We start from the raw sequence: 26,067 nt of genomic DNA, 5'->3' as shown, positions 1-26,067 counted from the left end.
CTCGCCCTTTGTTGTAGCAGATTAGCAGATTGAGAACCCGAAAATTGAGACGAGATAGGTGACCAACAGGTCCGATCTATATTTTGATCGTTAATAGAAAAGAGAGGTAAAAGGCTGTTATGTTGTTAATGGAATATAAATCGTATAAGTATAAGGCTGTCGTTATTCGCAACTGATTATTAGCAGACACCTTTTGATTATATTGGCAGGAGAGTGACTATTCTCATCCTGGATGAGAATAGAGGTTGTGGCACCTTCTCACTATTCTCACCCCTAGCCCCCAGCCCTCCTCCCTACTCCCACCCACAGATTAATCTGTGCTCTTAGTGATACTTTTAGTAATACTGGACGTAAGGAAAGGAATACTTCAACGAAAAAACTTGCATTCTCCTGACTGCGAACAGACCCCGGTACCCCCCCCCCCCCTTTTTCATCAACTTTAGTAAAATACCTCTTATGGAACCAACTAATCTCAGAGCCAACCTCAGATTCATTCAGCCAGTGGTATTGGCAAACTCACTTTTTAAATGTTCCGATTTTCTACTGAGATAGAGAGGTGGGCCTTTGGCCTACCAACCTCCGCTGCATGTCCAACTCGCCTTGAGCATGCATTCACGTAAAATATAAAGATTTTTCTTAAAAACCTACCTCTGTTTCAAAAACTAGCATCTTTCAACTTTCTAAGAAACATTTTGATTTTTCAGAACTTTAGTTCGTTAAAAGATACCGGCCAATCTGACCCGTTGAGTCGAATGAAAACGAAATTTTGTTGTTTACACGGTTCAAAGGAAATGCCGTAAATAAGCTTTCATGGACTTCCTGTGTTGTTTTTATAGTGTCACGTGACCGTTTTGAGAAATTTGTCGTCTGCTACAAATAATTAGACCGGTAGGGGGTAGATATTTTCGTTGGAGCAGAGAAAAAGTGAGTATTATTTCTTGGACTTGTAGAGAGGCCTAGGGTCCACCAGCAGTCAAGTTGATTGAATAAAAGAAAAAAAGGCCTTTTTTATCCGCCGCCACCACCACCGTGAGAGTGGAGAGGGGGGGGGGGGGTTGCATGATGAAGACGAAAGGGAAACGTGTGGCTTGGTGACGTAGAGCTTGTCAACGATGCTGGCAGATGTTCTTAACCCCTTAACAGCGAAGCAAATTTTTTGCTTTCAGATAATAGTTTGCTTTTATCTTTATTATTGTTAACGGAGAATACAGCTTTTCCACCAAGAGAGCAGTCAGACTATCGCAACTCGGACTTCAATTGTCTATAATCGTTTTGCCGTTACTTGTCTTTTGATGAAAGAGAATTTGGTGTTAGGTCAAAGATCGAATTTGGCCGCTAAAGGTTGCATTGCTACTGGGTTTGCTCCCCCCCATCCTCCTTTTTTTTCTTCTTTTTTTTTCAACTTAGTATTGTTGATTGCTATTTCCTTTTTTTTATGATTAGCAAGTGCCGTAGGAGTCTCACAGGATGCAGGAGTACTGCAATTAACCCTTTGCCAGTGACATTGATTTTTTTGTTTTCAAATAATAGTCGTCATTTATATTATTTTTTAACGCAGAAAAAAAGTTTCCACCATAAGAGCAGTAAGAATATTGATAAAAAGCGCTTTGAGCACGTTGGGTGGATATTGCCCTGTATAAAAGCTCGTTTTTAAATTGTAATTTGTTTTTTGTCTTTTGATGAAAACGGTAATTTTTTATTTTTGGTCCAAGTAAGATTGATATTCGCCTTTAAAAGGTTAAGTTGTTTTGTTTTTTCAGGATTTTTTTGTTTTGTTTTTCAAATGCGGATACGCTGCTTCTTCTTTTTTTTTTTTCCTCAACTGGCAAGCTACCGCTGTACTTACCCGCATGGCTTGCACACACAAAAGGATACATCTAGGTTACAAAACCTTACATCCAGGTCACAAAATCAGACAACTAGGTCACACCTCAAGACATCTCTGTTTCGTTTGTTCCAAGATAGCAAAACAAACCAGACGTCTTGGAGTTCGAAAGAGCTTTCCATAAAATATTGGGTATTTGCAAGACCCCCAGAAACCAATTCCCTATACAGCTTTTGTGCACGGTTACTTATGACCTTGATTTCTTTCGTACCCACCCCCAAAATCCCACTTATTGTGTGTTATAGGCAGAACATAATAAATAGCTGGGCTGCCACGTGCGTTTTTTTCTCCAGATTGCTTATGCAGAATAAATCGTTTCCACCAAGAGAGCAGTAGTAAGAGTATATTTCGACTCGGGCTTCAATTAAACTATAGATCGCAAAGCTTGTCTTTTAATGATAACATTAAGACTAAGATCTGGAGTTTGGGGAGTGTAAGATGGAATCTCGCCATTAATGGTTAAAATTGTTTTGATTAAACAAAAACAACTCACACATACACACACACACACACACACACACACACACGAGCGCGCGCGGTCACGACAGCGAGGACCATCACTGACAGAATGTTGCAACGGTAAACCGTTTTACGTGTACATAGATCCTGAGGCTAGATGCCCCGTTACCGTGTACGTAGGCACTCCCAAAAAAAAAAAGGAAGAAAGAAAGACACACACACACACATACTCACACACACACACACACACACACCACACACACACAGTCTCGCATCCTCTCCGAACTAATTTTGCGCACCAATTTTTACTGCACTTATGCACCAAATTGCATACCTATCTAGGGATACTTTTTTCCGTATCTTTTTCTCAATAAACTTTTTAAAAAACCTTTGTTTTGCGCGGCAGGCGGCAGGCACCAACTTGGCACCAACTTGGCACCAACCATTGAACAGACGAAAAACACACACGATTTAGCGAGGAATGAATCATGAAAATATTTAGGATATAATTTCAAACACAACTTTTGATATTCATCAAGGATTGTCTAGTACCGAATGTTTTTTGATAGAATACAAATGTATCTTCAAATCTAAACTGCTTTTGACGGTAAGCGGTAAGTTTTTTATTTATTTTTCTGTCCAAACGAATGATTTGTCCTGGTATAGAAGCTAAGTATTGGTAACACCGGCGCAGCTCTCTAGTTGAACTTCAAAGTCAAAGAACCAAACGTCTGCTGCTGTCGGCATTCAATTGACAAGAAACGGAGGATAGAAGAATGGAGACTACCTCAGGCCTCACCCCACCATGTGTTAGGGGTGGGGCAGGGTTACTGTCATTCAATATTAGAGGTTGGGAGAGAAAAATAAACTGATGATGAGGGGGGGGGGGGGGGGGGACGGGGGGTTTGACCCACAAACAATCGAGGTGTTGGGCCTAGGGGAAACCATTATACGAGATCAAAGAGAAAAGGCAGTCGGCACTTGGATGGTGGAAATTGTTGGGTGGTTTTTTTGGATTTTTTTTTTTTTGGGGGGGGGGGGATGGTAATCAGAATGGGATGTACACATTCACATTTATTGTATAGATGGAGGAGAAAGGGAAAGAAGAAAATACCAACAAATTAAAACGACGTAGAGAAAGACGGAGATAACGAGAGGGGGGATGGGGGAGAGAGAGAGAGGAAATGTAAACAAGTTAAAATACCTAATGCAGGGAGAAATTGAGACGGCTAAGTCAACACAAAATAATAATATGCCCATAAAAGGAAAATTCCAACTCTTAGAAATTGGGCGGGTCCATTTTGCTTACCTGTGAAAGGGTGGTATAGGATATTATTAGAATTAGAATTCCTATTTTCTGTGAATTACTTTTAATATTATTTAGCAATATGATAGTGGAAGACAAACATATATTTATATATTGTGTATTCAACATTTTAAAAATGTTTTTACTTATTTACAACATCCAGGCAATATATTTGGTATTCTAATACCCCTTTGTATTAATGGGCTCGTCATGCCAAACAAATGTCTTGTGATGGCGTAGCTTGTCAGTCACAAGAGAGAGAGATTAACTCCGGTATAGAGATTTCCAACATGATTCCCATATCTCAAGCAATCTAGTCTAAATTCTAAATGCATGGCATGTATGTTCACCCTCCTTACATCCAGTACCACTAAAAGCAGTCACATGAGAGATGATGATGATCAAGTGAGAATATTGAGAAGGGGGGGGGGGGGGGGGGGAGCTAAGCTGACTCTACCTGTTGGTACAGGGATGAGAATAGCGAGAAGGGGCGGCAATTAGGCTACCCTACCTGTTTGAAAATTCTGGGGTGAGAATAGTGAGAAGGTGCCCTACCTCTTTTCTCACCCAGATTGAGAGGTCGAATGTTTTTCTATTCTCACCCAGGATGAGAACTCGACTGATTTTCTGTTCTCACCCAGGATAAGAATAGAGGCAGTCTATTGGCAGACCCTGTCTCAGGTCTGGCAATTACCAAAAATCCGGCCTTTTCGTTATTGGCAGACACATTTATCAAGTTGGCAGAAAGATTATATGCTTACTTAATGCCAAACTAGGCGTGAAAAATACCAAATATTCTGAAAAAATGCCAGTGGTTATTTGTATTTGTGTCAAATCAGTTATCAAGTGATATTTAACACAAGATTCATGAGAAAGTGCTCAAATGCCAAATCCACCTTTTTTTAAAACGCAAAGGGATCAATGAAATGTAAATTTTTGACACTTTTAACTGAAACGTCAAACTGGCAATTCGCCTTCTTTTCTCAACCAGCAAGAAACTTGTTGGTTATCAAATCGGTTCATAGTCCACCAACCATTAAAATTTTCTGCTGTGATTATTCTCAGACATGTCTGAGAATAAGAAAAATTTTTATTGGCAGACACTGTCTGGTGATAGCGATGGACGGTTATTCACAGACACTTTTTTGAAATTCCGCTCTTTTAAACATTTATTCACATTCCAGAATATGGGAAGTTTCAAAATGCACATAAAAATAAGTAAAGTTAATAAAATATCAATACAAACAAAAAATTAACCAACAATAAATCAGTCGATGGATAGTAATTTACTATATATATATAAATTGCGTTGACATTCATGTAGGTGTCATGGCCGAATGCTTAAGTCGTCTGCCTCAGAAGGCTTGTCAGAATCGATGCTGTGTCTGTGTGTTCCAATCCTGGTTCCGCCACATTTCTGGGTTTTTTTCCGTCTTCTTTCTACAGAGCTTTGCAAATGATAAATGTCCCATTCAAACCCCTATCCCCCTTTTTTAAAAAAAAAATATTTTTTTCTCTCTCTCTCTGTTCCTTTCTAGTAAATTGTCATATTCGTCCCCACTCTAAAAAGAATAAATAATTAAAAAGCAAACCAGAAACAAAAACATTCAGAGAACTACCAAATGTTCAGATAGAGAGAAAAAAATAACAATAAAAAAAAACAAATTTTATTTTATAAAAACAATTTTAAGAAATTCTTGCTCAGAAACGGAACAAGGCCAAACAAAAAAGGAGAAAAGAATAGACTCGCTCAAATAAATGTTGAAAAAGGGAGCGATCGGAATCGAACCTGTACAGCTAAAAGGAACAAAATGAAAGGTGGTCTAACCTACTGAGCTGTCTATCCACATCAATATCAGTGTATCCTTAAATTCATATATGAACTAGATCATTTTTCACCTTCTTTGCTTTCTTGTTTTGATAGTTATTTTCATCTCTGATTTGAATATGTTGTTGGATCTAGTTTTGTGGAAGTGTGATAATAAATTGTACTGTTTTCTATGAAAAAGACAGGAAAAAGGCAGGTTTTGTTGGTTTTGGGGTGAACAACACCTAGGCCTAGGGATTCGTCCGCGAAATAAAGAAATTCCCGGCCATCATCAATCCCCAAAATTGTGGTCAGAATGAACAGAATGACAGTGCATACACCAATAATCAATTTTCTTATTCTCCGACATGTCTGAGGTTGAAAGAAATCACTGAATTTCTGGCAATTTCTCTCGCCTTAGAAATTGTAAAGAGAGTTAAATTAAAATTAAGTAAGAGCTGATTGTTTAAGTTTCAGTTTCATACACTTTGTCACTTAATCCATAGAACTAAGTCTAAGTGTCTAATGTTAGTGTCTCAGAGTTAAAACGCTATATAATAACAAAAACCTTTTATATATATATTTTTTTTTTTTTCAGATCAAAATTGAATACCAGACTAACATACTTACTGAAGGAAGTATTTCTTCTCAATGAAAAGAAATAAAAAATGGATCTCCTTATTCCTTACTAGAATGAAGAGATTCGCTTCTTGTATTCACAACAAGGCACGATACATTCTCGTCCATATTTATGCTAAAATCATGTCTAGCGCCAGGAAATCCACCCTCAAATTTAAATCCCCTGTGCTATATTTGGGATTATTACCCGACCTTTTACTGCTTATTTCTTTAGGAATTGGCATGTACAATCAATGGGCCTACACTAGAGACAGCGCCATTTCAGTAATAGCCCTACTGAGCACGTTTGTGTTTTGCATGTCCTTTGCTTTTCACTACTATTTTGATATGGATCAACTTGGATCTTCAATTTTCCATCTCTGGGTTGGATGCCTGATTGGAATATTGACGTTTGTCAATTATACAGACCTTCAGCATGTTTTATCCATCCAAGTTGTGGAAGCCATGTTTCTAATTAGTACTTTAATTGGATGGATTTGGAACATTCTAGAAAGAATTTTCAAGTGGAGTGAGATCAAGACAAGTTTATTAACACTTTCTGAAGGATTTGAGTGTGTTGGTTTTGTTATTTCAAGTATTTTTACCGGCCACGATGGTCTTGCTTTAGCTCTTTTTACATTTGCATTAATGTTTCACTTATCATCGTTGAGAGTCAAGTCTGGTCTTGGATGCATCAGCTTTGTTGGATTTATTTTAGTGGGAATATTTTTATTCTTCCCAGCATTAAACGTGAAAGTAAATGTTATAACTTTGACCTGTTTCCTTGGGCGTCAAGCTTTCCAACCTCTTATTGATATTTACTTTTGTGGCTCCTCAACAACAGATCGTTGGCGAATCTATTTTAATCAATCTAGAATCATTCGATATTCTTGTCTGCTTGTTCTGTGTGTGATAGAATTGATAACTGTTGCAGTGGTCGGACACCAAAGCACAAAGCATAAAGAATGGTTCATTGTGTTTCCAATCTTCATGGCCTTGATTGTTGTTTGGTTGTGTTTTCATCTTCTTTATTTCTACACTTGCTGGAGATTATTGGGGAAGGTGACGGAGTGCAATGCTAATGCACATTTTGATGGGACCAGTTTCAATCGCATCATGGCAGCCAAAGGTATCTTTTCTTTATACTTTATGTATTGTATTTTGTTGTTCTCCTTTCAGTGACTTAAGTTTGTGTGTTACTGTAAGTATTATTATGTATGATATGAAATTACTAATTAATGCAGCTCCACCCCCCTTCCCCCCCCCCCCCTAATTATTTATTAAAAGACCGTAATATATACATAGGAATGTCAATTGACAAAGTGACAAACCATAATCAGTTCCCTTAACAGTCATTATTAAGTCATAATTATTTGATTTCAACTTGTATAGAAATAAAGAAAGAAAAGTGATATATTGATCCCAAACTTTACTTTGTCTTCCTGTGAAGCTGTTTGACAAGCAGCAAGACCACAATAATAGATGTGTTAAGGTTACTCAACAATCCAATCCAAAATAGTTGCAGCTTCACGTGATGAAGTTTGACGCAATAATTTATTATCTAAAAAAAAGCTACGCGGAAAATATGTATGGTATAATGAGTATAACAGGTTACCATAGAAGGTTGACTATATAATTATTATGTTTCATTCAGTATTTCATCAAAACAGCAATTCACTTCTTTGTTTTTAGAAATGTTGATAGCTTTGCTCATTTTTTTTAAAGTGTTTAAAATTGATTTTATTTATTCTTATTAGCATGGTATGTTGCGGCTATGTGGTCAAGTGGTATGACACTCGCTTTTGGATCGGAGGGTCCTGAGTTCGAGCCTCGCTCGGCGCATAGTTGAGTTCTTGGAAAAGGCTCTTTGCTCACATTCTCTCACCGTACTCAGGTGTAAAATGAGTACCTGGCCGTTAACAGCGTTGTCTCTGTCCGGAAAAAATTGTAATATCGCCTGACAGGCGTCATGTCTCGTTCTACGTGTTACGTGTTGCTGTTGGTCAGGGACCCCTGGTAAAGTGCTTTGAGCACATTTAGTGGATATTGCGCTATATAAAAGCTCAATTTTTTTTATTTTTTTTTAATTTTTTTTTTTTTAATTTACTTTTTCATCATGGATTCACCAATCTGGTTTTTGGTGTATTTTTTTTTTTTTTTCAGGACTTCGTTACTTTGCATTGTTGTCCCAAGGAATCATCCTGGTGTCAGTGGTGACAACAGTACTGGTTTTCGTCGTAGGGTTTGAAACCCGAACTCCATACAGTCTGGCTCTCATATTTTTGGTGTTACCAGTTGAAGCATCATCGTTGAGTCTGTTCTGGTATCTTGGAAACAGTTTGGGAGGAGTATGTTCTGGTTATGGCATTATCTCCCCTGTGACCTCCTCAAAGTAAGTTTACTACTGGAGGCAGTTGCCTCTTAATTGTTAAAAAAATGAAGCATTTTGTACTGCAATATTAGCTTTGAAACTATGGAAAATGACTGTTTATATGCAGATTTTTAGATATATTCATTTATATTTATTGTATTAATGAGTGTTCAAAAATTTCATCAGTCTTTATAGTTCAGATTAAGAATGCCGTTTTTATTACTTATTTGGTAGATGTTAGTCCTGGGAATTATTTGTTCTATTCGTGTCTATTACTTGCAATTTTTACACCAGACCAGGCAAAGGGGCCAAGCTTTTGACAATGTCAGATGTGGAATCCATAGGACAGAGGGCCACGACTACACTCAATTTTTTGCAGCAGTTTTTTGCATATCACATGGTCCAGAATTTTGGATGTGATTATAGCACAAGTGGATTGGAGGAGGAAAACTTGAAGAAAAAGGTAATAGTTAATAATTTATTTTCTTTTGCCTAATTTTATGAATGACTCAAAGATCCTTAACAAACTAAATCCATGATAAGGAATAGTCTCATAGTTGGTGTCATTATTAGAGTTTGATTTTATTTTATTTATTTATTTATTTATTTATGACTTTTCATGAATATTTTTGTTTCTTGTTGAGTAAAAGATATACATATAAAAGTTTTCTTTGGTATCTATTCGTGCCTTGTGAGTTGATTTACATGCACACACACACACACACACAAACACACAAATATCTAACATGTGTGATTTATTTTCTTATCTATGTAATTTTTTTCGTATGTGTACATTGTATTTAAATACTTCAAAAAATTGATGTGTCTTCGTTTTCCACATATTTAGCTGAATTCATTCTTTGAATCAATTACCCAAGATGGCCCAAGATTTGACACATACTTGCTATATTATAGTGGTGATGTTTACGACAATGGAGATTGGGCTCTAACAGGTGATATATTTAACATATTGAATCAAATCCAATCTTAAGTTGGACACTTCTCCTCTTGTGACAGATAAAAAAAAAGTCACAAACTATTTAAAATTACAAATACTATGTACAGTTTCTCTTTTGTACAATTTCTACAAATTGAAAGGTTTAAACAACAAATTACCACTACTACTAGTACTAACCATCCTCATGTTGTGAATTTAACTTCAATTATTCCGTCTACTTTAATGCTGATAGGAGCCACTTGGAGGAAGCGCTGCGTCACGTGATCACTTTTTAGCGTTGCTTTAGCGTTGATCACTGGAGCCCACCAACTTCAATTTGATTTAAATTCTATATTATTATTATTCTATATTTTCAAACGGAATTGTGTTCAATTTATATGTTGTGAATTCATTCATCTGGATAGTGTATATATTCGTAAAACTTGTGCAATTTTAAACAATAGTTTAACACCTATTTATCGCCTGCCATCTCGGTCCCTTTGTTTACAAACAATGAACGCCATTTTTGGTTCCAAGTCAGTGATGGAGAAAGAAACAATCGAGAGTAGCCGAGCGGACGATAAGAAAGGGAAAGGAGGTGGTGAAGTGAAAGACGGGGCGAGCGAGAAGGAATGTGTTGGGAAAGGAAGTGTAAGAGGTGTGAAGGGGAAAGGTAAAGGAAAGAAAACGGAGGGGAGCAGTTACGGTGCTGGTAGTAGTAGCGTTGGTAGCAGTGAACTGGACTTTAATGAAATAAAACAGCAACTCAGTGTGTTGATGGGATTGGTGCCAGTGGTGAGCCAAATGAAGGAGGCCTTTGACCGTTTTAATGAAATGGAGGAGGAAGATGCTAATGTCAATATTGGCCTTTCGCGGCCAATATGTAATGATGACATTGAGTCTGATCTTTCGCGATCAGGCAGTAAAGATGTAAGTAATGCTGACCTTTCGCGGTCAGGCAGTAAAGATGTAGAATGTAATGCTGACCTTTCGCGGTCAGTTGATATGGTGCCAGGCAGTAGTAGAGATGCAGGGATGATGGAGCAGGCATTCTCATATTTCGAGAATGTGGTAGGCAGGACAGAAGTGAAAGGGAAGGTGCTGGCAGAGAATGTTTCAACTGGTGTTACACAGGTTTTATGTGACGGTCTGCCCAAGGATACGATTACTGCTCTCTCTGAAAAATATCCAGTGCCAACAAATTGGTGAAGGAGGCCTTTGACCGTTTTAATGAAATGGAGGAGGAAGATGCTAATGTCAATATTGGCCTTTCGCGGCCATATATGTAATGATGACATTGAGTCTGATCTTTCGCGATCAGGCAGTAAAGATGTAAGTAATGCTGACCTTTCGCGGTCAGGCAGTAAAGATGTAGAATGTAATGCTGACCTTTCGCGGTCAGTTGATATGGTGCCAGGCAGTAGTAGAGATGCAGGGATGATGGAGCAGGCATTCTCATATTTCGAGAATGTGGTAGGCAGGACAGAAGTGAAAGGGAAGGTGCTGGCAGAGAATGTTTCAACTGGTGTTACACAGGTTTTATGTGACGGTCTGCCCAAGGATACGATTACTGCTCTCTCTGAAAAATATCCAGTGCCAACAAATTGGTGAAGGAGGCCTTTGACCGTTTTAATGAAATGGAGGAGGAAGATGCTAATGTCAATATTGGCCTTTCGCGGCCAATATGTAATGATGACATTGAGTCTGATCTTTCGCGATCAGGCAGTAAAGATGTAAGTAATGCTGACCTTTCGCGGTCAGGCAGTAAAGATGTAGAATGTAATGCTGACCTTTCGCGGTCAGTTGATATGGTGCCAGGCAGTAGTAGAGATGCAGGGATGATGGAGCAGGCATTCTCATATTTCGAGAATGTGGTAGGCAGGACAGAAGTGAAAGGGAAGGTGCTGGCAGAGAATGTTTCAACTGGTGTTACACAGGTTTTATGTGACGGTCTGCCCAAGGATACGATTACTGCTCTCTCTGAAAAATATCCAGTGCCAGCAAATTGCTCTAGACTAGAGGTTGTCCAATGCAATGAGGAGGTTTTTAAACAGATATCCCCTGCCTCTAGAATGAGGGACGCATCCTTGCAGAAAGTGCAGGTATCGCTTATGAAAGGCATTACTGCTGTTTGCAGGGCTATGGAGATGGTGAAAGGAGATAACAAAGAAGTACTGGAAAATATTTCGGATGGAGTCGCTTTGCTCACCAATGCCTCTCATAGTTTGGATATTTATAGAAGACAGTCACTTCGCGGTGAAATTAGAGATGACCTCAACGCTCTCTGTACCGCTTCCTATCCTGTTAGTGACAAGTTATTTGGGAGCAACATTAAAGATAAGATTAAAGACATGAACGATTCTATTCGAGTGGCAAAAACCACAAGGAGATTTTCCCCGTACCCGTCCATGGCCAGAAAAGGTTTCCTTTTTTAGGCAAAGGTCAACCATGGAAAGGTCAAGGAGGGGGACAAACACCTTTCGGGGGAATACAAGGACATGGAACAACCACAAACAACACCACAAGCAACACACATTCAAAAGGAGGAATTAAAGGATAAGGTAACCCATTTGCATGGGGGCAGAACTAAATTATTTATATCTACTTGGAAAATGTATACCTCTGATCCTTTTATTATTCAATGTATTTCTGGATGTGCAATTGATTTTTTGTCCCCTCCTGTTCAAATGAAACCAGCTCATACTATCCAATTTAAACAGGATGAAAAGTTAGCTTTACAGGAGATGATAATACAATATGAAAGGGATGGTGTTATCCAGAAATGTACACCGGAGGAGGGTGATTTTGTTAATAATGTTTTCCTTAGGGAGAAACGTGCTATACCCGGTGAGCAGAGGAAAAAGTATCGAATGATATTAAATGTAAAACATCTCAACTCCTTTGTGCGTTATCGCCATTTTAAGTATATAACTTTGATAGATATATTAAAGTTTCAGTTCAATCTTTTATTGAATTAGAATGGTGGAAGTCTGAAGGCGTCCACAGTAAGAAACGATTACATATAGATAACCCTTCTTTTGTGATGAGAACTGATGCTTCAGGTCATGGCTATGGAGCAATTATGAATGATGTTGCCACACAGGGTATGTGGACGGAAGAAGAGCAGATGGATCACATCAACGTTCTAGAAATAAAAGCAGTTTATTTAGGACTTCAATCTTTGTGCAAAGATATTTCCAATTGTCACATTCGGGTAGAAGTAGATAATATGACAGCTGTTTCTTACATTAATAACATGGGGGGAACCCATTCAGTTAAATGCAATGACATCACACGAGAGTTAATTTTATGGTGCAAAACCAGGGGAATATGGATTTCAGCATGTCATATTCCCGGAGTGGAAAATACCATTGCTGATGATTATAGTAGAAAATTATCTATTCATACTGAGTGGTCGCTTAATCGAACAGAGTTCAATAAGCTTTGTGATCATTTTGGAAATCCAGAAATTGATCTTTTTGCTTCTAGAACCAATTTTCTTATTCCCAAATATATGTCGTTATATCCTGACCCATCTGCCTGTGCCATTAATGCCTTTTATCATTTATGGGCTGGATTTGTGTATTTATTCCCTCCATTCAATATGATCCCCAGGGCTCTACAAAAGATACAACAAGACAAAGTATCGCGAGCGTTGGTGATAGCACCAATTTGGCAAACACAGACTTGGTTCCCCAAACTTATGACTATGCTGATAGCGCCCCCGGTCCATCTAAAAGCCTCAAAACACCTATTGACATTGGCATCAGACAGGGCAGCTGTGCACCCTTTGTATCCAAAACTAAAGTTGATGGCTTGTCTCTTATCAGGGCAAAAATCCGGAAACAAGGAGTTTCCAAGCACGCCTTAAAAATAATTATGAAAAGTTGGCGTCGCAACACCCAAAAACAGTACAATAGTTACTTACTGAAATTTATCCAGTTTTGTGATGCTGATGGGGTGGACCCTATGAGTAAAAATGTTCAGACTACTATAGCTTTTTTGACAATATTATTTCAATCTGGATTGGGATACAGTGCCATCAATACAGCGAGGTCAGCAGTGTCAACATTGAACGAGACCGGTTCAGATCCGCTAGTGTGTAGATTTATGAAAGGTGTATTTCATTCTCGACCCACTCGTGCCCGTTACACTACTGTTTGGGACATATCTACTGTGTTAAATTATTTAAGATCACTTTCCCCTGCTCGTGATCTTAACCTTTTTATGTTAGGAGCCAAACTTCTTATGCTATGTGCTCTTGTTACGGGACATAGGTGCCAATCATTTCATGCCATGACTATTGAATCATCTTGTTTATCTATTCATGATAGCAAAGCTATATTCCATATTAGTAAATTGCTTAAACATAACTCGCCTTCTAATCCTCAAACAATTATTACACTCCATGCATTTAATGAGGACAGGCGGATTTGTGTTATGACATATCTACGAGCATACTTGAAACGGACTAGACCACTTCGATCTTCTAATAAATTGTTTATTAGCACCCTTAGCCCTCACTTAGGAGTCTCCAAGGATACACTGTCACGTTGGATTAGACTTATCCTAACCAAGTCAGGAGTGGATACTAACATATTTAAAGCACACAGCACACGATCAGCATCTTGTTCTTCAGCAGCTAAGGGTGTAGATATATGGCATGTACTTAATACGGCAGGATGGAAAAGGGAGTCTACCTTTGCTCGATTCTATAAAAAGCCCATTGAATCTCATTCGGAATCTTTTGCAAATTCAGTACTATCCTCAAAACCTGCCCTGCTTTGAAATCTCCAAGTGGCTCCTATCAGCATTAAAGTAGACGGAATAATTAAAAAATTATACGAGTCTTACCTTGGGAAGACGAAGTATGATGATAATTATTCCGTCTCTTAATGCTGAAGGAGTCAATTGCCCTTCCCTCCCTTGCCCTTACTATTAATATGATTATAATTCTATATTGAGTATTATTGTTGTTTTTCGGTGAAATTGTGCTATATATTACACATGTGTAACCTATCGCGGGATAAGTTCATAGAGTACTTAGTTTAGTTGTGTATTATCATTACTACACACTTGTTGTGGGCAGCTTTTTCGGAGTTAAATAGTGATCACGTGACGCAGCGCTTCCTCCAATTGACTCCTTCAGCATTAAGAGACGGAATAATTATCATCATACTTCGTCTTCCCAAGGTAAGACTCGTATAATTTTTTAATTTAAAGCTATTGTAACCTTACTATTGACTTCATTGACACTTGGAATTTGTAAGTTTAATCCACCTCATATCCTTTTCTTTCTTTTCGTCAGACGGCCATCGTTTGGCCCTATCAACGTTACTAGAGTGGTGGGCAGAGAAGAGTGCTGGTTCAGGAACTCGGCTGCTACTTGTATTGGACTCTTTTCACTCGTATAAATGGGCTACATCCCTGGCACGGAAGACTAATGGCTTTGTAGCCATTCAAACTTGCAGGTTGCTCATTAGGACTGCCATCATTATTTATGACCATCCATATGATGTTTAACTCACTCAATCCTAGAGATTTTGCTACTTTTTCAAAATTGGAGACAAAATGTATTAAAATGAGCATGTACATAGATAGTTTTATTAAACTATCATTACATGTAAAAATTAAGAACATAAGCTTTGATACTATGCCTCTAATTTGTCTCATTAAAATGTCATAAATAGGCATGGGGTAAAAGTAACCTGGGTAAACTACGGATATAGTCGGTGTTAGGGTTGAGTGAGTTAATCCCTTACAATTATCTACTCCAAACCAATTTTTCAAATAATACATGCAGCAAATATATTACCTGTTATTATGGAAAGTGCCTGGGTTATTCTAGTTCTCCCTTGGAATAGACCCTAAAGATACGTTTTATTCTCAGGATGAAGGGAATTTTCTTTTTAATTGATGAGTTGCAATGGTCGACTCTAACTTTTTTCTCACGTTAGCAACTTGATTCAGGTGTCAATGAGTACCTGACTATAGGTTGATGATGATATAATGTAAGAGTGCTAGTACCAAAAAAAAATGAAAACAGTGCCTACAGGTGACTTGTACTTTGTGAAAAGGGAATTTGCTTTCATATACATGAAGCTCTGAAGGATACTAATCATAGTAATACCCAGGGGCGTGGCTCTATTGGTTCAAATTGTGCCTGGCACCACATCCATGTTTTAAATATGGATAACAGCATTTTAAAAAATATATAAAACTGAGAAATGGTATATATCGCCTTTTATCAACAGTGCGAAACAGACTCCCTTTCTGTCACAACGCCTTCTATCCACGCTTTTCTCCCGATTCACACAGTCCGTTGATGACTGTCAGCGACTGTGTACCATGGCTGAGCGAGTGACTGGATTTCCCCACTCCCCACTCAAACGACTGCAAGGTGCGGATTTTCGCTGGCACCATTGAAGGCTATTACTATTGTATGCCACTAGTGTTGCCACATTGAATACCTGAGAAAATGGCTCGAATTTTTACCATCTTCACATACGAGAAAAAAACCCGCCTCAGGTGCCGAGAAATTTTTGCTCCAACTCTGTTGGACTGGGGAATAATAGCTAATTTGGGTCATTTACGTCATAGTCATAGTATGGTAACTTCGACCATCTTTATTATTATCGAAATCACGATTATTAACAAGTTCATTTGTTTCTCTCTCTCTGTCGTGATTATTGTATATATTAATTTATTATTATTATTATTATTATTATTATTATTATTATTATTATTATTATTATTATTATTATTATTATTATTATTATTATTATTATTATTATTATTATCATTATTATTATTATTATTATCATTATCATTATCATCATCATCATCATCATCATTATTATTATTATTATTGCTGCAAAAATTGAGATGAAGGAATGTGAACGAGTTAAATCAAACATTTCTTGATAGTGATGCTATATGCTAAATGCATGATCTTCGCGTGAATATGCGTGTTTGACTTTGTGTGTGTGTGTGTGTGTGCGCGCGCGTTCATCACACACACACACACACTCACACACACAGATAGGTAGATAGATAGATAGATAGATAGAGAGAGAGAGAGAGAGATCTTGTATGGTGTCATGTTTGATTTCCGAAGTGGAATGGGGTTGTTTCATGACGTAACTACAGTACTCTTTTAATAGGCTATGGGCTGTTTACATTCTTACGCTTTGTAAGTTTTGAAATGACCCTTTGTTCGATTGACATTCAATGTATGCATGTGTCCTTTAGCCATTTCCCTCAGTGTCCAAACTCCAATCAATATATTCGTTCGTGATTTCTATAAACAAACTATTGAAAAGATTTGCAGAGATAGAAACATCACCATGCAAATTTACTATACAAGTATGTAAGTTTTTTTTTTTCTTTCTTTTATATTTACAAATGAAGCATGTGTAAGTCATTTTCGTCTGGCACCACTTTATACTGTAAGCACGCCACGCCGCTGGTAATACCTTCAAAAATGCACATTATAAATGCTGAAGGATATTTGTTTACTTATATATGTATTTAATTGATTTTATTTCTCCTCTACTTCAGGTACATATCTCAAAACCAACCGGACCCAGAAGTCGGCGGCACCTGCAGTGTTGGGGATTTCACCAGGGCTTTCATGCAATTCAACACAGGACAAGAAGTCAATATTGACTGGGTCTCCCCCTCTCGGCCAGTAAGGGCCTTATATAAAACATCGCATCGATGGACTGATTTCACATTCCATTTTCCAACCAGTCAAGAAATTGAGGATTACTGGAGTTCCAATTTTCCTCAGACCTTGAGAATGCTCATCAAACTCTTAGCTTTGTCAAGTTTCAGCTCCTCATTGTGTTGTTTCCAGTGTGTCAGTCGATGGTTAAGATATATGCAAATGCTATGCTTACCCCCAAAACAGTTGGACACTGGTCATGGTTTTCATTTGATAAATTCATGATTGGAAGGAAGTTGGAAATTATTATTATTATTAAAACAGCAATAATGATACCTTCATGAAAGCAGTTAAACAATGACGATGTAGTTTATCATCACCATCAGACTTTTAAGCATGTAAGCATCACATACAATTTCACATTCATACACTGTTTTCAGCACAAGGGTGGTTAGAAATATATTTGTAAACAATTTCAATGTTTGACTCCAAGAATGTAAATGCCATTTTTGTAGTTTTAGCTAAGAAATGTGTAAAATTGTAGCTTTTGTTTGTATAGTTGGCTTAAGACTGAAGTAGGATGAAACCCACGTGAAGATTTAAAAATTCAGTCAAATATTGTTTCACGTTCATGTTTATTTATCATTGCAATTTAATTTTAAAGTCATGATTTATATTTCCTGATGTCTAAATTGGATGGTCTTTTGAAATTTATTTATTCTTTACAGGAATGAGTATTGTTTCAGGCACCAACGAAATTGTCAGATGCAGAAGAATGAAATAATATTTGCAAAGTAGTCAAGGAAATGTGGTGCTAGAAAAGTGAAATGTTGTGATGACAGATGGGCAAAATGATATGATTGAGAAAATTACTGTAATTAAATCAGTCATCAATATTAGCAATATACACATTGTTCATGAAGGAAATCTATCATCCCAAGTTTTTATTTATTGTCAAAATATACCATCTGTTTGTGTATCAAATGTAATTCATAAGGTAAAGACGACAATCAGATATCACAGGGTATTTACTATGGAGTTCAAAATGATTTTAGAAGGATTATCTGGATGGGGTTCCTGACTTCCCATAGTGGGCAGGGAGGCACTTACTGTGTCTTCTATCCCTGTATATCTGAATCTGTTTTCCAACAATCTTTCTGTTTTTGTCTTGGAATGAGATTACTTGGTTTTGTAATGGCCCTGGCCGGATACCCTAACTGGGAGGGGAAATAGTTAATTTTGGAAGATGATATTTTTTGTCTTGTAAATCATCTCTATTTTATGCACTGTTTTTATTTTTGTTTTACATATATATAAATATAATTTGTAAACCTTTGAGTGAGTTCCTCTTAGTGGGGACATGAGTTTGTGTCAGGATGAGACATTTAGGTGATCTCAATCTTATTACTCTGATGATGTTGTGCTCTTGGAATCTACATCTGTTTCCCTTTGTCATCATGGGCGCTTAATTGTATTTCTTGAACTTTTTACTATCCCATTTTCTTCCTTTTTGCCGGTGCTGATATGACCTATATGTGGTGCAAGTGCTGTAAAACCCTTAAAAACAAAAAAAAAAGGATTGAAAAAATGGTTAAATATTGGCAAATTAGTTTTTTCCAACAAAAAATAATTTGCCAATCTTTACTTTATACATCTGTATTTTTAAGTGATATTTATTTTGTACTATGTTTGCTATGGACTATCTCGGATCAAAGTTTCCCCATTTAAGTAAAAGTAGTTCTATGCTGTCTGTTCTAGTTCTATCCTCCTATATCTGTGGTACCTTCCATATGGATTTGGATCATCCGTAAATAGTTTTGCCCTGGAACTGCCTGAGGTCTTTCACTGATGGGTGGACAGTCGGATGAATATTTTTAAAATGTAAATAATAGTAATTTTTCTTTCAGACCTTTTTTGATAGCATTGTTAGTTAATTTTTAATTTGTCACTATTTAAATGTATCCTTTTCGTCAGGATTACTGATGCCTCTATCTTGTTCGGAGTTGGGACTCATACAACTTTAACTTATTTGCAGGTCTGATAACCTGAATTATTATGGGGATTTAAATGTCCTAATTCTGATCAATTTGACTTAAACTCAATTTTCTTCATGTGGTTCATTCAGACTTAAGAACAAAATGACAGAGGTGGTTACAACTTTGCAGCGACCACGTTTTCACTTGCACTGAAATGACATTAACCTTTTAACGGTGACATCTCAGTAGAATCATAATTTTGTTCAATATTCTTTTCAATTATGATTGCAAATCTTATCTTTTTCACCAAGAGAGAAGTGATGAAGATGTATATTTTGATTCAATGAAGCCAGAAACACATTGCAGTTCCTGCCATCGTAGTGAAACTGGTAAAATACAGTAAAAATGTGAAAATTGATTGCATCACCTTAAATTTAACTTGAAATACTCACATGATTCCAACATAATTTGTTCAATAATACTAGCATTAATATTTTTTTTTATACATCAGTTTTTGGTATGACCTTCTCTCTTCTTTAGAACCTGCTTTACTCTTGTTGGCATAGATTCAATTAGTTTTTCACAAGCTTTTTTTAAAATCATCTTAGGGTCATTCTCCTACAACGATTCAACGGTATTGTGTAGTTTTCATTTCGTTGTTACTTTGTCCTTCTGGAACTTGCCCTTTATTATGAGCCAAAAAAACTCACCTGAAATCAACCCAATTGAGAATTTGTGATCCATAATAAAGGGCAAGCTCCAGAAGGACAAATTCTCAATTGGGTTGATTTCAGATGAGTTTTTTGGCCAATCTAGAACCTGTATACAGTTTTCTTTGAGAATTTATACAATGACCTTAGATGTATGGCACAGGGCCAGATCGTATTGAAAAATGTTGATATTCTGGGTGTTTTGAATGGTAAGAAAATTATGAATTGAGAGCACTTGTAAATAAACGTATCTCAGAATACATCATTGCATTAATTGCAATTAATGGCTCTGTACCTTCAAAAGAGAGGGAACCCCAGAACATGTTTTTTTTTTCAGGGTGTTTAACTTGCTGAACAATGTGCTCAAGACGAAGATTGTTCACCCTTTGAGCGACGAACAAATGAGGATTTGTAGCTTTGTATCAAAAATTGTCTCCCGTTGAGAGTATGACTTGTTTCCAGTCTTGTACTGTCCACTTGCGTATTTTCTGGCCCACTGAAGGCATTTTTAGTGCATTTGTCTTGTTTGTAGTTGTTTTTTATATGCTCGACATGTAGGGCGTCCTGCATCAAGGAGTCTTCTCCTCATTGTAGAAGCTGAAACTAAACATCCATAGATTGTTGGAGCTCTGTACTGGTCAGCTGAGGGCTCTTTTTACTTTCCCGGACCAACTGTCGATCATCAACAGGATTTGATTTCCATTTCTGGTCACATTTGCCTTTCCTGTTTGGCATGATTGTGTTGAACAGTGAATGGCCTTACATTTGATCCTAAACCAGTTCAATCCCTAGTCCACTCATTGTTACATTGTGTATGATCAGCAGAATTGAACCCAGAGAACGTGGTTGTCCCAATACCGGCTTACACTATTTTTTGTTTTGTTTTATGTACAGTGGTCATCTTTGTTAACTTGAATACGATTTCTCAATTTGTATATTATATGAAAATTTATGGTCCTTATTAAGTTTTAAAAATACATTGATATTTTATTTTTTGCATTATATGAAAGCTTACACACTCCTCACAACGGGACCACATGGAAAAAGTATTATTCAGGACTGAGAATCTGCCGTATAAAGCCGGATTTCCGCCTAAATGGTGGTTTATCTCTGCCCATTCCCATCACAATTCCTCGTTTTTAAACGTTTTTTTAATGAATAAAAAACACTCACCACAGCCACTACATCAACATCCCGACCACCACATCATTATTCCTACTACCACCACCCCAACTACAACCACCATCACATCATCATCCCTACCACCACCACAACTACATCCACCATATGTTGTAATTACTCTTTCAACTTTTGAAATTCCACCGAGTGCTGTCAGAAATTGCTGCAAGACACATTTTGGATTGCATCTCAGTAAATTTTAATGAAATTCAAATTTATAGGCTATTGTCGCATGGATGGGTCTTGATCTATGCGCTGAAAAATTTCCTCCTTTTTTGTGACCAGTCATTCTCACCCTTGATTATTTGAATCAAATCTGTTCTTAATAAATTGTATTGAGAGAAAATAAATACTATTTTAATACATATATCAGTTGTTAGTGGAATATAATTTTTACCCTATATTGATGTATTTTTCAAAACCTTTTGTCTATCAGATTTCATTCATGTCGCAAAACCCCTTCTTAACATCCACAAATCTACTTTGACAATTATGCTAATTCATGTAGGAAGTGTACATTTAGGTATCGTTGCATTCCCAACCCCTAAAAAGTCTTGAATGATTTTATTAACCTCAATTTACAAATAGATTAATACTCACTTTGTTGATTCAAGTTCTTTTCTGCTCGAGCATTTTCATTCTAACAAATCATAAACATTTGCATAGCTGTCCTCTCTTGTGTGCTGTATTTTCCATTGTATATTTACCATTCGTTAAATTTCTACTTAATGGTAATAACTATTGCTATTGAATTCACATTTTTACTTAGCTTTGTTTAACTTTGTGATGTGAAATCCGTGCATTTCCTTGTTATAATGATATTATGCAACAATCCTGATTAGAGATGCAATACAACAATTCTCTTGGTGGTCCTATCATTTGATTATTCCATTTAATATGTCCCATTCCCATTATTGCTTATCATCAATGTCTATTATGTAGAGATTTATTATTTACTGATAGTGTCTCAAATTTTGTTTTCACCATTCATTCATCACTAGATGTGTTGCTGTTATTATAATAATTATTATTATTATTATTATTATTATTATTATTATTATTATTATTATTATTATTATTATTATTATTATTATTATTATTTTGTTTTTGTTTTCTCCTACAGTGGTCATGATGTTTATACAATCCATCTAATATGCATACTTTTCTATAAAAGAGTCATTGTTTTTGGATGAAAAGGTTCAGCGGGTGTAAAAGACTTAAAATCATAATACTTGCTGAATTTAGTGGATTTAATTTTGATTTATTTTAATGGGGTTTTTTTTTTCCTTTGATCAATTGATTTTGTAAGTTCGGGGAAGATTGTTATATAATGCATTAATTTGATGTCTCTAACTCTTTTACTTAGGCCCAGCATAATGAGGACAGGGGTAGTTGCATGAGGTAGCGCTTGGTAGGGCACATAGAACATATGGCAAATCATAGCTTGTGTAAACAGTAAGACATTAAGGGCACATCATGAAGTCTACCTCTGGGTGGGGTTCCTGGCCTCCCATAGTGGGCAGGGAGGTACTTGCTGTATCTTCTATCCCCTTGTACCTGTTTTCCAACATGCTTTCATTCTTTGTCTTGGAATGAGATTACTTGGTTTTGTCCTGGCCCTGGCTAGAGTCCTAGCTGGGAGGGAAACAGTCAAATGCATAGTTATTGTTTTGGGAGATGATATTTTTTTCCCTTGTAAGTCATTTCTCTGTTGTGTATTATTAAATGTGTTATTTTGAATGTATAATGCAAGCATTTGAGTGTATTCCTCTTTGTTGGATCTTGTGCTTGGGTTTGGATGAGACTCATAGGTGGGATCTCAAACTAACTACTTTTGATAGTATGCTCTTGGAATCTACATCTGTTTCCTATTTGAACCAATTCCTCTTTGTCTTACTTTTTCTTGGGTGCTTTAATTGTAATTCTAGAACTTTTTACTATCCCATTTTCTTCCTTTTTACTGGCGCTGATATGACCTTAATGTGTTGCAAGTGCTGTAAAACCCTTACAAAAACAAAAACAAAACATCTGGATGAGACTTTCAGGTGATCTCAAACTATGTACATTGATAATTTACACTTGGAATCTACGTCTGATCCCTATTTGAGCCAGTTTCTTTTGTTCTACTTTTTCTTGAGTACCTTTACTTGTAATTCTAGAATTTTTTCACTATCCCATTTTCTTCCTTTTTACTGATGTTGAAATGAAACTAAATGTGTCTCAAGTGCCGTAAAATCCTTAAAAACAAACATCCCTTGATACTGTGATCATTGTAGACTATTTTTAATGCTTTGTTTTTAGTCTTTGCATATCATTCAATGTTATGGTCATACATTATAGTAATTGTATGTAGTTCATGTATATATAAATCTCAACCGTGAAAACCAGTTCATAAAATCCTCTCACATTGTCATCTTTGGACCAAGTCATATTTGACAGTAAGGCAAGTTGATAAATAGTTTTATCGTTAAATTGATATTGTATATGCTCATCTTGAAGTTTGTTGTATAGCAAGATTTAAATGTATTATAAATGTTACAGTGTAGTGTAAATGTAACTGCTCGAAGTTAAAAGAAATAAATAATAACGTGAAGTTGAATGTAAGCTTCAATTTAATTACAAAAACAGATCAAATGAACGTATTGGGTTTCCCCTTTATCAACAAAACAGGATGATTGAAACACCACAGATGAATGAGATTATGTGGTAGTGGCATAGTTAAGATGAATAAACAAACCATTATGTTTTGTTCATTTGATCTGTTTTTGTAATTAAATTGAAGCTTACATTCAACTTCACGTTAATATTTATATAAATGTTACATGTAAATGGTTTAAAATAAGAATTCTACATCCAGCCCAAACGCTGCCATTGGTCGTTATCATAATATGGTATAACAATATGATGCAATGTAGCTTATCATTTCATTTCTCTTACGAGGTACTTGACTGTTGTCTCTTCTTGTATCCCCCTATGTCTGCTGTCCCTATTTGTTTGGCTTCCTATCATTAGTCTAGAATGAGGCTATTTTCATCAGTTGTTATCGAGAGGGAAACAATCAGTCATATGTACTTTTTTTCTGTTTTACTTTGATTTTTTCTTGTTTTTTTTTTTGTTTTTTGTTTGTTTTTGTTTTTTTAATTTATTGCATTTAAAAAAAATAAATTATCATTGTGAAATGTGTCCCTCTTATCTGTGATCTTCCACTTACGTCCGGATGTGGTATTTGAGTGGTCGTAATAATAGAAACTGATGGGTTGCTCAGTTATCATGGAGTTATGTTATCTTGCATTCTTCCTTTGAGCACAGCTCGAGTCCAGTTTTAAGAGTGTTTGTTTTCTTTTTTTTTATCAATGAATTAGTTTCTCAACATTCCATGGATCAACACAAAGTTTGATTTACTCGACTGTGCTTTTCTAATTTTATTGTGACAATATTCTTAATAAAGCGGCCACAAAAGTGTAATGGAATAGTTAAGATTTTGAACCATTTTATTTTTGACTTACTGACTTATGAGCCTTTCACATCTTTGTCATTGGACTGGGATGCCTCAGCTGCTCCCACCAGGTCATGCTTTAGGTATAACCAACATTTGTGATCCGAAGCAAGCAATATTTGCAGGAATTTTCTAATCTTGTCTCAGAATATGACTAAAATTGCCCCATTTCTGTTTCAGAATTTCAATGTAGAATGATCTTTCATTAGTTTTTTCACATAAGGATTTATTTGTTTTATAATTTTTTCAATTGCTTGCGGTGGAATGCATCAAGCTTATCTTCGTCTGCTTTTGTTAAGTCCCATGTGCCGCAGTTGTATAGTAGGACTGACTTCACCTTAGTCTCTGGGTGGGGATCCTGACCTCCCATAGTGGGCGGGGGGGGGGGGGGGGGGGGTACATACTGTGTCTTCTATCCCCTTATATCTGTTTTCCAACTTGCTTTCTGTCTTTGTCTTGGCATGAGATTACTTGGTTTTGTCCTGGCCCTGGCCGGAGTCCTAGATGGGAGGGAAACAGTCAAATGCATAGTTGTTTTGGGAGATGATATTTTTTTCCTTGTAAATCATCTCTCTGTAATGTATTATTGTTATTTTTAATGTATAATGTAGCCATTTGAGTGTATTCCTCTTTGTTGGATTTTGTGCTTGTGTCTGGATGAGACGTAGGTGTTCTCAAACTAGGTGCATTGGTGGTATGCTCTTGGAATCTACATCTGATCCCTATTTGTTCCCAGTTCCCCTATGTCTTACTTTTTCTTGGGTGCTTTAATTGCAATTCTAGAACTTTTTACTATCCCATTTTCTTCCTTTTTACTGGCGCTGATATAACCTAAATGTGTTGCAAGCGCCGTAAAACCCTTAAAGACAAAACAAACAACATCACCTGAGTCTAGTATAGTTTGATTTTAGTGATTGTTTTGATCTTGTCCTCTCTTATCCATATGTTTATAAGCTTGTTCAATTTTCAGTCCCATTTTCTACCAGCTTTCATACAGTTTGTCACAGATGTTCTAAGTCATGTATTCCAATAATCAATTTTAAACACAATTTTAATGTTAAAATTCAGAATTTTATAGAAAGTGACCAGGAAATATAAAAGTTTATTTAAAGGTTCCATTTTATTTCTTTTTTTTTTTAATACAAAATTATCTCAGAATCAAAACTGGCTATCAGAATAATCAAAGTTAGATATCAATGAGAGCGATCTATATTCATGTTTTTGTCCAACCAAGTCATCAATCACATGATTTGTTGCTGTCCCACGATTGGATATTTCTTCAGAAATATAAACACGCTGCTTTGTTTATGAAAGTTGTAAACATACCCATGTGTCAAGCTGAACTAAATGGCCAATCGTGATGTTAGCTATTTCAAAAACTGTGAACACTTGTCACTATGTAGGTCACTTTAAGCACATATTATTCCAATGTGACCAATGACCTCGAGCACATGGAAATGTAATATAGACCATGCCCATTGTCACCCATTTTCAATTTCCAATCATTATATGAAATAAGATCTGAAACAAATTCAGCCACAATGTTAAAGGTTTAATGATTTAATGCAGGCATATCTTTCCACAGCCAACAATTAACTTATGATACTAAACTTTTGGCCCAGTGAATCTAGTTAATCGTTTTGTTTTTTTTCTCAGG

At 36.5% G+C, this 26,067-nt stretch overlaps 1 protein-coding gene across 1 annotated transcript; it reads left to right on the top strand.

Moving 5' to 3' along the window:
- LOC144974638 (transmembrane protein 168-like) lies at positions 1-24,605 on the top strand. Its single transcript, XM_078917711.1, has 7 exons — positions 1-106; positions 6,056-7,204; positions 8,239-8,467; positions 8,741-8,909; positions 9,294-9,399; positions 14,692-14,854; positions 16,944-24,605. Exons 2-7 carry the CDS (start codon positions 6,109-6,111, stop codon positions 17,332-17,334), a joined length of 2,154 nt encoding a protein of 717 aa, XP_078773837.1. The 5' UTR covers positions 1-106; positions 6,056-6,108; the 3' UTR covers positions 17,335-24,605.
- The last annotated feature ends 1,462 nt before the right edge of the window (positions 24,606-26,067 follow it).

This window comes from Berghia stephanieae, chromosome 6, assembly GCF_034508935.2.
Source record: "Berghia stephanieae isolate SIO BIC M18660-M18661 chromosome 6, UCSD_Bste_1.3, whole genome shotgun sequence".
Classification (NCBI taxonomy): Eukaryota; Metazoa; Mollusca; class Gastropoda; order Nudibranchia; family Aeolidiidae; genus Berghia; species Berghia stephanieae.
Note: the sequence above shows the minus strand (reverse complement) of the source record. Positions and strands in the feature narration are given on the sequence as shown.